This window comes from Zophobas morio, unplaced genomic scaffold (assembly GCF_036711695.1).
Source record: "Zophobas morio isolate AGI-343-1 ecotype UQ-CSIRO unplaced genomic scaffold, CSIRO_AGI_Zmor_V1 ptg000030l, whole genome shotgun sequence".
NCBI lineage: Eukaryota > Metazoa > Arthropoda > Insecta > Coleoptera > Tenebrionidae > Zophobas > Zophobas morio.
This window is the reverse complement of record NW_026972135.1, coordinates 17,623,674-17,638,404: the sequence shown is the minus strand read 5'-3', so window position 1 is coordinate 17,638,404 and position 14,731 is coordinate 17,623,674. Positions and strand designations below refer to the sequence as shown.

Here is a 14,731-nt window from a genome sequence, read left to right as displayed (position 1 = left end):
CCGAACTCATAATTTATTCCAGCTTCTTTGATCTGGTGTTTGTTTTGAAAACAAACCGACTTTTGGCAAAAACAAATGACGGTGGCTTTTTTCGGCGATCGAGAGCTGGAAATCGATTCGATTGGTGTTAAGTGGAGTCAATGGAATTGTGTTTTGTTGAGATGAGAAAGTGGCACTAATTAGCAGTGGCGCAGAAGCGAGTGTAAAAAAGGAAGCGAGTGTCAAAAAGGAACTGATGTTTAAAAAATAACTTGAACACGAAAAAAACTGAAACACCAATTGCGCTGTTACTAACAGTGTAACGAAATTGCAACAGTTGGAGAAGAAAATAATTTGTGACATTGGGCAATTATTGCAAGGAAATTTTTATTATGAATGAACATACTGTTTATTCAGATATTAAAGAACCACCACCTGTTGACTTGTAGCTGGTAACACAATATAAAAAATGTGATAAGTAACAACAATATCGTCTAACACACGTGAACTGGCAGTTAATAATCTCCTATGCTGTAGATAACAAGATTATATTGCGACTTTAAATGTAGAAGACAAGTAACAGTATTCTCATCAAAATTCAAACTCTTTAATCTGAACTAAAATTTTCGCAAAAATACCAGATCCATTGTTTGGCAAATTTCGGTGTTATCGAAATACGAAATAGAACTCCGAAATTATCTTCCGACCATGAAAAATAAATGATATTGATGCAGACCATGACTTTTGACTTTACTACAGAATCAAAAAATGTATAGAAAAATTGTTAAAAATCTTACGAGAAATCTTCAACTTTATGATAGACCTTTGTCACGTTATTAACAGTGTTTTCTGCACAACATAACACTAATGGTTATTCCATGTCATCTAAACAATATTATCGTTTTTAATTTTTTAATACCTACTAATCTCTAAACTATTATAAAGCACCGAAATTCTACTGCGCAAAAATATTTCCAGATATACAACTTAAGTAAAAATTTATTACACAATATGTATGCAAAATCTGATTTAAATTCGACAGAAATGAACAGGAACGAAATGTTCACAAAAACTGTCGAATAGAGCATTTTTAAGAATTATACAATTTGATTTTGCGGATGTTAGATTTATTATGAGAACCCCTAAAGTTGAATTAAACATATACAATATATAAATATGTAATGTTAAAGTAAATAAGTTTTTACTTTACAAAATTTTGTGACGACGTCAATCATAATTCTTGCAAGAACACGTATTTCAACTTGGTTTGGTGCATAAATTATATTTTCAGCACTTTGCCAACGGGAATAGTGGTATCTCAGCAATATGCGTAATGTTTAAAATGTTTATGATTATACATCGGAAAAATGTCACACAGACATTTGCTTGATTTAAATGAGTTATTAATCGCGTCGAAACAGATGACTAAAATTATTAATAAGCCTAAATTAAACAAAATATTCTGAATGCTATTTCTTACCTTATAATTATTTTATTTTTATAAAGACGAGCGTATTCTCACATTTTCGGGAAAATGGGGTGGCTCGTTCTTAATTTGATCAATAAAAAATGAAAGGAAGATTACTTTTATTAAGTTTATTTTAATAAAAAAAAATGTGTGCCGCCCGCTGGTTTCATACCATCGAGCCTGTCTATGGAGCAAGAACTTTACCACTGAGTTGAACATCTGTTCTAAGGAGGTTGGGTATTGTGTTGGTAAAGACAAGGTCGTTTAAACAATAAACAGCAATAATAAACAAAATCAAGATAGGATTCGTAAACCGCAGACGAGTACACTATTTTATGCAAAATCGGTAATGTTAATGTTATGCAATACCGGGTGTCTGGAAAATGACGGATTAACTCTTCAGTACGTTATGTACGGGGGTTTCAGGAGTCCCAAAAAAAAAGTTCTTTATGATGTAAATAGATTACGAAAAAAACGTAGTTTCTTAGTAACGATGGTGACAATAACCAAAACAACCAGTAGTAATTAATCGTTGTGCATTATTATTAATAAAACAAGCTGTTATTGTTCATTAATAAATAAACCAAAAAAAAAAAAAAATTAATAAGACATTTATAAATTATAAACAAAAAAAATCCATTAAAGCATGACCAACTAAATACTAGAGATGTTCAAAATTCCTGCCTTGTGCATAGAAGTAAGCTCATAATGTTTCCAAATTTTTTCATTTTTTATAAAAGTTAGTCTTCAGTAGTTGCTAAGAAAAAACTGATTTTGGCGATGACATACCCTTTTAGAAAAGACAGGTGGGTGGGCGGGGCTAGTACCTCCTAAAATAAGTCTGATTTTCGTAAATGACATCCTCTAAGAAAAGAGAGGGTGGGTGGGCGGGGCTAGTACCTGTTAAGGCAAGACTGATTTTTGCAAATGACATACCCTCTAAGAAAACGAAGGGTAGAGGCAAAATCAGTCTTATCTTGGCAAATATTGACCCCACCCACCCACCCTTTATTTTCTTCGAAGATATGGCATTTGGCAATATCAGTTTTATCTTAGCAAGTACTAGCCCCACCCGCCCGCCCTTTATTTCCTAGTTTTAAGAATTAATAAATAGGGAATAGGACCAGTAGGTATCACCCAAAGCTGGTTTGGGCTGAACTAAAAGAAGATGGTGCTCGTTTAAATAATTTAAGAGTAAATCCTTTTGATTCTGCGAGATAACTGCAACATATTTAGACCACAAACTGTTGAAATTATCTGAGCGAATTCAAACTTGTTGGGAAGAAATCAATGAAAACGATATTCGAAATTTAATCCACTCAAGTCATTGCCCAAAACGGAGCTTGGACCAAATACTGGTTTTAAATTATTGTCAGCACTACCTGCGTTATTTGAAATCACAATTTTCTCCAAGCGTACGTCTAATAAAGTTTTATGTGTTAATTTTACTCTTATTTTGTCTTAGGTCTTGAAATAATAATGTTACATGTAATTACAAGTTTCTTTAATATCTTTATACAAATCTGGCTTATCGTCATTAACTCAAAATTATATAGACAACCAACAATACTATTTTAGCCCAATTCATAATAAGCGAAAATTATTACAAAACGAATACAAGAGTTGTACGCTTTTTCATCCCTCTAATAAAAAAGGGGGTTGGTGGGCGGGGTGGTAACTGCTAAGACAAAACTGATTTTGCCAAATGACATACCCTCTAAGAAAATGAAGGGTAAAGGGTATATCATTTGCCAAAATCAGTCTAATTTAGGCAAGTATTGTCCTCGCCCACCCACCCTTTATTTTCTTAGAGAGTAGGTCATTTGCCAATATCAGTCTTATCTTAGCAGTTACTACTGAGGGGGCTAGTACTTGTCAAGACAAGATTGATTTTGACCAATTACATATCATCTAATAAAATAAAGGGCGGATGAGCGGAGCTAGTATTTGGACCAAATGGTATTTTAATTTTAAGATTCTGAAGGTCCCATTGGTGTTTTATTTTTAGAAATACCATAATAAAGCTCGCTTCGCTCGCTGAAAGCTTCACGGGGACTCATTGGTGTTTCATTTTTAGAAGAATCAAAATACAACTCGCTTCACCCGCTGAAAGAATTTCGGGGATCTATTGGTGTTTTATTTTTAGAAGATCCGGAGATTATCTGTCTAATAAATATCCGGACAGACGGCAGACAGACAGACAGACGAACAGACGAAGAGACGAAGAGACGAAGAGACGGACAGACGGGCAGATGGACAGACCGACAGACGGACAGACGGACATAGGGAAGCTGGAGATCGATTTCTTCGTACTCTAGGTGTCATGAAAAGCCGAGAAAGCGTAAAAGTAGAGTCGGCCGACCGAGAAAAAATTAAAACATATAAACTTGATTATTTCAGTAATCAATGAAAAATATGAAATCAATAAAAATGTAACTGAGAAAGAAAAGAAAAATTGGTCGAAAGTTCTTTTCACAGAACTTCCCTCTCTTCTAAAGTACACTGAAACATATCCAACATTCTCGAGTGTTTATTTATCTTAATACATCGAAAGAATGTAACGTAGAAATTAGTTTGATTTGAATTAAATCACAGTCGAACAAAATGATCTGAATATTATAATTCTTATTTTATTGAAGTAATGAAGTCATCAACATGGATAATACTAGTCACAGTACAAAAGAAAAGTAGTCACAGCGTATTACCAATGCAAGAAAAAAAATAAACGGCCAAGTTCGGCATCGAACCACTACCGCAATGTCGCACGGATTCGCTGACCGTCTCCGAGGTCTCGACTTGCCGCTACGCCACGGGGACTCCTGTCCGGTGTTGATAATACGCGTACTGAACCTTGGAATTATTTTTGGGAAAATTTGAACGTTTAGCGAAAAAATTGAAAGCGGATTCATACACTACAAATATAGGAGTATATTTTTATATAACATTAAAATTATTTTAAAATACAATTCAATGAAATGACGTCATCAAATTGTTGGTGGGAGTGATTATCCAAATTTTGGGAGTATTTAACCATCTACATGATATTTCTAATATACATACAAAATTTGACAACAAGCGGTTTAGCAGTTTCGGAAATTACTTGTCTAATAAAAATGGATACAGACACCAGACAGACACCAAACAGACAGACAGCCGGAAACGGGAGACTACTTTTTTCGTACTGTAGGGGTCATGAAACATCGAGAAAACATAAATGTGGCACTTGGTTCGATGGACTCGGTTACTATACTTCCTTAGCTTACGCTCGGGAAGTAAAACTGACAATTTATCTGTAACTAATAAGTATTCAATTGTTCAAAATTGGAACCAGTCGCACTCCTCTAAATCGAAGTAAAACGTTTGCTTTAGATTACTTTCAAATGCATGTTTTTTAATATTTTTCGTACTTTTTTACGAAATAATTAACCACTGAAAGAACTTTTGTAAAAGAATTTCGATTAATAAATCATTTATGTTGGTTCAACATTTAGCAATTCGCAGAAAACGAAAATATCGGTTTTCTATTTCCGTATCCTCCACCAGGGATTTAATTTATCACTCTAATACTAATGGAATAATTATCGTGAAATTTTATAAGACTAAGTATTATTTAAACGCTAACCCAAATTTTTCTATTCATCCCCACTAACAATTTAATGACGATCTTAGAAACCACATAAAGAACGCTTTTAAAACTTTGGTATGACACTAGCAATATAGAACATCGATCGATTCAAATTTGGATGATCAAATTTGTTTCGACTTTTCCGACGACAATATATATTATGGCAGCACTTGACGAAAAGATCTTTACGGGGTTGTTTTTTTCCTAGTCGTGCCACTTGTACTACAAGACATCTTGCCCAACAGTACTTTGGCTACAGTTGTGTCCGCTTTATTATTTTTGTACATTCTGACACTAAGCTGAATTTATGTCACCCAACTAAGCGGAGTCTTGAGTCAACCAAGTTACAACAATTTAACAGTTCGTTGGAAGCGAAAAGAGAGTGAAGGTAGATAACATCTTGATTTGTTTTTGGAAACAAAAGGCGTCGACTATGCCAATTTTGTTTGACACCCAATTGTTGTTTTTTTTTACGAAGACATGGAAGTATTTTGTGCGAAAATGTGTTTAATCGATGTTTTTATTCTTCTTGGTAGCTGTTTAGGCAAATATGTCGAGATTCATTAAATATTAAAACTGGATGCAATTAAGTTCAAACCAAATAAACAAAACAAATGGCCCCTTTATGGTAAAAGCAACGAAAGCTCCTAAAAAATCAATTAACGTACAATCAATAAAAACCAACAAAATAAACCCTTCAATTTCCTCTTCCTGCCGTCTCTCTTCGAAGTTACAAGTCAACAACATGACCCCCACGATGATTGTTGTGAAATTATTGTTATTGCAAACAGCAACAACTCCTTTAGAAGAATTCATTTCTAGACACTTCTTTGAAAGAACATTAGTGGTTGTAACTTCCAATGTAGCTAACATGGATCCAAAATTAACCTTTATCCTGAATTTAATTCAACCAAAATTAATAACAACACCAAAGAATATCCCCAATTTTCAAAGGTTTAAGCATTACATCATCACTGAATCAAACGTGAATCGTCTGTCATCATCTGTAAATCTACTGAAAGATAGTATCAACACCCGAGGTCAATTTCTTGTTATCATCCAAAATAACACCACTGAGAGTGATATAAAATCGCTATTAATGGAAATGTTGCATTTCTACATTTACAACGTCGTGATTTACGCTAACTGGTCTACTTTTCTCACATGGTATCCATATAATTCCGAGAACCACTGTGGTACCACCATTAACATAGTTAAATCTAAGCTAAACCCTTTCGATAATAAACTCCCTACACATTTAAACCGTTGCCCCATTGTTGTACCTTGGAACCGAATACGTCTAGCAGTAAAAACACCCTTTAATAAAACCGATCCTGGTCATGGTATTCGAGTTATCGATACTATTGGTGAGAAACTAAACGCCACCATCATTTACACGGAAAATAATGAACTTGTAGAAAACTCTGTGAATGAATATATGACATTTGCGTTAGCAGCTGGAAGCAAACGAAGGTTTGTAGGCTCTCCATTAGACATTAGTTTCTTTTATGTAGAATCTTACTGTTTCTTCGTGCTACCTCCTAGACGAAAAATTACTAGTAGTGCTAGTACTTTAGTAGTATTTTCAAAACAAATTTGGACAATGTTATCAGTTTCAGTTGTACTGATGACAATATTGTGGCGACACATGACAAAACTACCTTTGCGCACTTGCTGCTTTCAAATAGTTAGACTTTTGCTACAAGGTACTTTGAGAAAAGTATACTTGTACAGTTCTTTTAGCCGACTGATTTGTGGATTATTCTTGTTGTATATTCTTTTTTTCAACTGGATCTACGTCAGTCAATTAAGTGGCGTTTTGAGTAAGCCAAGCTACGAACCAAAGATCACAACAATACCTCAACTAGCTTCCAGTACCAAGAAGTTACTACTTAATGATGCATGGGAACGATATTTAACGTCAGACATGAAGTATAAATATTTAATGAAAAACCTGATAAGATACAATTTTACAACCGTCGACAAGCAACTCAAGCATTTCGTTCAACAACTTGACTATGGACTTATTCTGAGTCATGATCGATTGATGCTTATGAAGAATTACGAGCAACTAGAACTGTTGGCCGAAGAGAAGGTGGGTTACATTAAATACGTCAAACTCTTGTAACTTTAGTTTTTAGGTAATGGCTATGAACTATCAGTTGGTGATGAGAAAAGGATTCCCTTTTTTTGACAGAATTAATTATTTCATTTTACGTATTGTCGACAACGGACTAGCGTTGAAATGGCTAGATGAGAGTCATGCGAATATTAAGAAAATAATAGTTCCCTCTTTTGAAGACCTCGAACGGGATTTGGATTTAGATCGAATTTTGTGCGCTTTTATACTTCTAGGTGTGGGGTTTTTAATGTCGACAGGTGTGTTTCTTTTAGAGTTGGTGTGTTACAAAAGTCTCAAAATTTAGACTTAGAAAAATACTTTCAAAGAAATTTTTTCTTTCACTTCCTGAGTAATAACCAGTGAAAATATAGTTACTCGCTTCGGTTCATCTGATCTTGGCGATTGTTAAACACAGAATCTTTAAAACTACCGAACTGATTACTCTGAAATTGTACTTTAAGGTTATCACAGAATCCTTACAAAGATGTATTGTACATACTTATCTGTAAGTCAAGTACAGGGTGTTACTTTTTACATCAAGTGTTGCTAAGTTAATTTGTTAATTAAATGTAAAATTTTGAATCAAATTTTAACGTTCATTTCTTTAAATCACAAACGATATGGAAAAATGTGAACTCTAGAAGAAGATAAATTAATAATCGAAACCTATTCGGTCTGCCGAAGAGATTGATGGAGAAAGGCAAAACTAACTTCTTCCGCCAAAAAACAAACAAAAATCGTGCTCATATTTGTATATTTATATTTGAAACGCGTCTATTCAGCCTTACATGAACTCACATCAAAATGCTGTTAAATAAATCTCGTTTGAATATGAATATTCAACCACTCGCCACAACAAAATTTTCCTCAAGAGTGATTAACACTCCTGCATAAGCATTAAAATTTATTTACCATTCCGATGCATTCTCAAAAATTTGTTGTGTTTGTGTTTCGGTAATATTTTTTTAATTCTCAGCTAGCGGGTATGAAAAAAAAATTAATAACTTTTTTTGATCAATTAAATAAAACGGTTTGTCTAATTTTCATCAAATTGTGGCAACACAATACTGTTGTTTTCAAGTTTTTTAGACAAAACTTCCCTCGCCCCTGACGTACATTCGAACAAATACAGTTTCTCAAAAAAAAATTGGTCCAAGGTTATTTCGACAGAACTTTCCTTGCTCCTTAAATACAGCTTTTTCGGAAAATTATAAAATTTGAAAAAAGAAGAGCCGGCGGGTGGGCTGGGCTAGTAGCTGCTAAGATAGGACTGATTTAGGATCAGTTTTAACAAGTATGTCATTTGCCAAAATTAGTTTTATCTCAGCAGGTACTAGCCCCGCCCACCCACCCTCTCCTTTCTTAGAACGTATGTCATTTGCCAAAATCAGTTTTATCTTGGCAGCTACTAGATAGAATAAGACTAATTTTGGCAAATGACATATCCCCCAAGAAAAGAGAGGGTGGGTGGGCGGGGCTAGTACCTGTTAGAATAAGACTGATTTTGGCAACTGAAATACCCCCTAAGAAAAGAGAGGGCGGGTGGGTGGGGCTTAGTACCTGTTAAGACTGATTTTGGCAAATGACATTCTTTAAGAAAATAGAAGGCGCGCAACTGGGGTAGTACCTGTTAAGATACGACTGATTTTAGCAAATGACGTATCCTCTAGAAAATGGAACTAAATTATTATAAGAAAAGACACTAGAGGCTCCAAAGCACTTTTAAATTCTTTCCAAACAGGAATAGCTAGAACTTCAAGATGGTTTTAAATTTTCGAAAAAAAACGGGGTCCTAAAATTAACTCAAAAACAAACAGGTCAGGTCAGAATTTTCCAAGAACAGAACAGCAAAGTCCCCCAAAATTGGTTTAAATAATTGACAAAAAAATCTCCATGGGCTGCTAAAATAATAAACCATGAGTACCCAAGAGTCTCCCGATTAAAAACAAAACACTGCGGCACTCAGGACTTTTTCAAATTAAAAAAAAAAGCTCAAAAATATTTTCAAGATCATCCAGCAACAAAACACCAGATTCCTTTAAATTTATCCGAAAATAAAACACCAGGCGACCTAAAATTAACTGCGAACATTTTAAACGTACCTCGGGTTTTGAAAACTTGGATAATTTTTATACGTCAAACATTTTTAGCTGCTCTCAATTGAACCAGAGACTCTCGCGTTAGCAATTTAACAAGTAACTAGTCTTTGGCTTACACTGAAGAAGTAGAAATGCTAAATACATTATTTAATAAAAATATGGTTCAAAATGACATTTTACTGATATTTTAGTGGCTTATTTTTGCGTTTACGGCTGCTTAATCAAAATTAATTGATCTGTAAAACAATTCATGTCTTCAAATTTCTCCGCAACACTCTGATTTTTACTTCCCGGGCGTAAGCAAAAGCAAAAAGTGCGAAAAATAGGTCTTCTGTCTCCGTCCGTCTGTCTGTCTGTCTGTCTATCTATCTGGCATCTGGCGTCTTTCTTAGGCGGATAATCTCCGAAACTACCGGATCGATTGTTGCCAAATTCTATATGTATATTAGGAATGTCGTGTAACTATGTGTCTAGTGTTGTCCACCAACAATTTGATGACATTAGAATATCGGATCAACATTTTGAGCAGTAAAAGATATTTAAATTTTATAAAATAGTGTGCTCCTGTGCTTGTTTGATTTTGTTTACTATTATCATGACTTGTTCAACCTTTTTGTCATTTCCTTCCTTGCTGTTTTTAATTTACTCTAGACTTCTCAAAAATCCCCTGTAACATAATCAATTATTATTCAAGAAATAAATGTTAATTCCTTTTACGATTATATGGTCAGATCTGACACAAAATATTCAAAGTCATTTTCTTACAATTAAGATAATCAGATTACCGTATCCAACGATTATACGCACATGAATTTGAGCAAATGCTTTCCGTCACTTTTTAATATAAGTAGAATACATTTCTTTTATATTTATTTACTCGGAATACGTATCCTACCATCATATGAATTTTAATATGCACGAAAAAAAAATTAGGGAAAAGATTATTACAGAACTGACACAGAATTGTACTTTCATGCAAACAGCTTCAAAATCTACGAATAGTCTCGTTAAAAAATAAAATAAATTCTAAATAAATCAGACCTTGTACTCATAGACAAAAGATGACACTCGGTTGCTTTGTGCATTTCACCTAGTGTTGTACGACGTAATTTTTAAAAGTATAAATATTTATAGAAACAAACATTTTTTCACGTCAGCAAGAAATGTTTTACATTGGAGACAATATTTGTAATATTTCTTGACATTAAAACAGTTTTTAACAATTATATAGACTAATACCCGTAACAGAACACGCAATATAAAATAATGTCATGGATAAACAACAATGGAATCAAAACAATCCACTTTACACTACATTAAGAAAAAAATTCAATGTAAAACAATGTTGGGGAATTTCAATATCCATTATACAGGTGTTTCTCAAAAGACGAGAACATAAACAAGAACACTCATTATTAAAAAAAAAATAAGATTATAAAAAACTATATCCTATGAATGACTTCTAATTCAGTCGCACTTTTTAGTGACTTAAGTATGTAAATATAATATTTTCATGTAGGTACTAACCGAATTAAATACTCTGTGTTTATAACAATGGAATTTGTATTATTTTTGTTGTTCATTTAATATCTGTTTCAGATGTTATTATTTACTTGTTTTTGTCCCTTTTAAAACACGTCCTGCAAAAAAAGTAAGTTTGTGGGTTTGTCAATTAGAAAATTAACTGCTTGTTTATGTTGTTCGTTCTAGGCATGAATCCTAAAATATGAATATGCTGGGTTAGGAGCAAAAAACTCAATATAATATACACATAATTGGCGAATTTCGTAGTGAGCTGAAATTGGTTTGTTTATCATTTGAAGTTCGTCGAAACAAGTCTTATTTGGGAGACTTACAACCATTTTGGCGCTTTGTACTACTACATTATCCACGTTTTTATTGCTAACATTAGTAAAAAAATGTTGAGTGTTTTATTTAAAGTTCAGAGTCTTTTAACTTTTTTATGAAGATTAATTGCTGAAATTCAGAACACCCACATTACTTAAGAATATCATACTAAAATGAAAAGTACGAAATGTCCAAAAATTAATCTAATGAGTTTATTAGTTTGAAATGACCATATCAAAATTTGAGTACGGGTGAACAAACAAAGTACACGTATTAATTCGAACTAGTAACAGGTTGGTCGGTTTGTTACGTCATCTGATGTATACGTAGGAGCACACGGCAGGAGACACACATCATTTTGACAAAATAATGTATACAAAATTATATTTTACAACACAAGAGATATCTCTTAGCGATTATAATTTGACAACTAGAATGCAATATTATGCACATTAAGCGAATGTATAATATGGAAACATGAAGAAAACGGCTGGATCATTTGTGTATTTATATCTCAATTTAATTCTTCACGCACCTACGCAGTCACAACAGCTACACTGAAGTGTTCAAAATCGTAGACATTTTTACACGAAATGTTAAGTGTACTTTCAGGCATAACGTGCAGAAATCTGAAATTTAAAAGAATATCTCAAATAATACTACATATTTGTATTTTGCCTTTTTTTTTTTCTTAATGTACATAGTATGCTTTAAACAACACAATACTCAAAAACATTATTTAATTTCTTGTAAAGGAATAAGTATTTTGCACTTAAGCTTGGTTCACGGCGAATAAAATTGTCATAAAATTTTAGTAGTATGCATTTAAAGTGATTTTAGTAACATTCTCCATCCTAACTTCCTTCACTGAAAAAAATTCAGTTAGCAATAACTGCAGGTTTACATCGTACAAATAACTTGTATAAATGCATGTTTATACAAGAAAAAACTGTTTCTAACTCAAATAATAATTTACGTCGAACGTGGTTGAACTAACTAGACTCCATATCGGCAGTTTACTTTTTGCTAAGAGTGCGTAAAAGTAATTGATGTTACAATAATTATTACCATAGCAGTTAAACGTCACTAAAGTTAAAATGTATGTAGTGAAAACAACAATTAATAAAATTATGAATGTTGTGTATCTATACGATGTTCCTAAAACACATATGGAATTTGACAACAATTAGTCGAGTAGTTTCGGAGATTATCTATCTAACAAAAATTGACACAGACAACATACAGACGGAAACGGGATACAATTTTTTTTCGTACTCTAGGTGTGATGAAATGTCGAAAAACATGAAAGTAGCTAGTCGCCGATGGACCTTATTATAACACTTCCTAAGCTTATGCTTTGGAAAAAAAACTTGATGACTTTTTCAAATAAACACCCGATAGTTTTCGTAAAACCAAATATCCGACAAAGCTCACAACTTTTCTTTTACATGCATCGCTTTACCAATAACATTGTTTCTCAAAAACTGAAATAATAGTTCCACTGACACGATTTGTGTTTTCTTTTATTTAACACCGTTAAACCACTACAAACAATGCACACAAACAAACCCGTTTACAGCAGAGCTTCTACCATATAATCTTTGTAATTCAAATATCAAAACGAATCCAGTAAACTAGAAACAATTAAATAGTTTTTTTAACGAAAAAGGATTTTCTTGTGGCCTACATTTTTTTTTTTTAATAAAAATAATTTCACTTTTCGTGTAGCCATATGACAAGCATGTAACATCACACAAAATAGTATATAACAGTATATTTTCAAACTAATTATATGCCACTCAACTACCCTCACCCTTGAAGTACAACCAAACCAACTCAGTGTTTTAAAAATATATACTGATAATACCAGTCAGAGCGTAGGGAAAAAAAATTAGGATACAAAATCAAGGTCGTTTCATAAGCCATAAGTACAGGAGTGTTATTTTATAAATTTTAAGTAGCATTTACCATGCAAAATTTGAAAGTGATGTTATCAAATTGTTAGTGGCGATGATTACACCAATTTTGGTTAGCGCTTTAGTACTTTCGGAGATTATCTCCCTAATTAAAATCGACACAGATGATAGACATATGGAGCCGGGAGACTTATTTTTTCATACTCGAGAAGTCATGCAATGTCTAGAAAACTTAAAGGTAATTATTCACTGGATGGACCTTTTTACAAAACATCCTTACTTTACGTTTGCGAGGTAAATATGTCACACTTGTAAAAAGAATGACAATTTATTGTACACAAATGCTACAATTTTGATATAGTAACTACACAATCTTCACTAGGCACAGTATTATTTTGAATGTCATATTTAGAATAACTCTGCTTGCACTATTTTTGACACAGTTACCACGAAAACATAAAAAAACACTTTTAACACACAAGCCACTGGATTTTCTTGTGATAATTCATTGATCAAACTTCATATTTCTTCGACATGATTTCCTACGTCCTCGCTGTATGTTCCGCCACTGTCCGCTCGATCAAAACCAAAACACACAGCACTGACAATCGCAAATGAATCAATCACAACTCACAACCGAAAAACCTAATCAGATCACTCCAACAACCGATCATTATCCCCTTCTGCCCCCATTTCGAGCTCGAGCTGGTCGTAAAAAATAGTTTTTGCACACAATCCAAAATCAGATAACCTCATTCTCGAAACCCACCCCGACCAAAATAAATTTGATAAACGTCCAGAGCTTTGTGACGTCTCGGTTTGACACCGGCTATTGTCATTGTCAAAATTGGTGTCAATGCCCCCGATTGTCAATTTTTCTTCCATGGGGGTGCATGCAGGGGTCAACAAACTCCACGAAAACAATCGGCGAGTTGTAAAAATCAATCCGTCCTTGAAATTCGATAAGACAACACGAACGACATAACCTCCAAATATTTACACTGCGAATTAACAGCTCGAAAATGTAATCTGACGTCCGCGTTAATAAACACGCTGTCACGTTGTTTTAATTAGGGGGCTGCGGAGCGAGAACCTAACCTGTACGCGCGTGGGGGAGTCGGGGGGTTATGGGGGGGCTCGCGAAAAGCATCGCAGTAGGCCGAGTCCGGCAACAAAAGAGGCAATTGGAGGATGAAACAAATGAATAGATTTAATGACGTTTGCCGTGCTGATCGCGAATATTTACCTTGGTCCTGGTGACAATGTGTGTGGCCAGTTTGACCACGGCAAAATTGCCTTTACCGATGGTTTTTTCGAGTTCGTAGTAACCGACACGCACTAATTTTTCAACGTTTGACGATTTCGCGGACATTTTTCACTGGATTTTGTTGTCAGGTCGTCACCAAATAATATTCTACAGGCTACTAGATTTTAGTACGTTGATTCACATGTAGATCTCGCTCGGACTTTTACGTCACGTGACGTCACGAGTACATTACGCGAAGAAATTTACAGTGATAAGATCGATGCTATGGAAATTTATGGACGAGAAGTACTGGTTATCTTGGACTATTACATTGTTTAGTTCTTGGGCTCACACTGTACGAAGGCGAAAGAATAATTAGGAAATTGTTTAGATAGTGGCAACGTATATTGCAGAGGTGCACGTTGGGT

The 14,731-nt window shown here is 34.0% G+C and overlaps 1 protein-coding gene across 3 annotated transcripts in view; it reads right to left on the bottom strand.

The window, feature by feature from the left end:
* The window catches only part of LOC135137794 (serine/threonine-protein kinase SIK3 homolog), a 189,939-nt gene extending 175,432 nt beyond the window's left edge, over positions 1-14,507 (bottom strand). For 2 of the 3 annotated variants that reach the window (XM_064067529.1, XM_064067527.1), the window contains exon 1: positions 14,304-14,507. In XM_064067529.1, the coding sequence (XP_063923599.1) occupies positions 14,304-14,429 (126 nt within the window). In that variant the 5' untranslated portion in view covers positions 14,430-14,507. The remainder of the gene's footprint in view (positions 1-14,303) is intronic. The other variant, XM_064067526.1, reaches the window with a different exon arrangement.
* Positions 14,508-14,731: the final 224 nt, after the last annotated feature.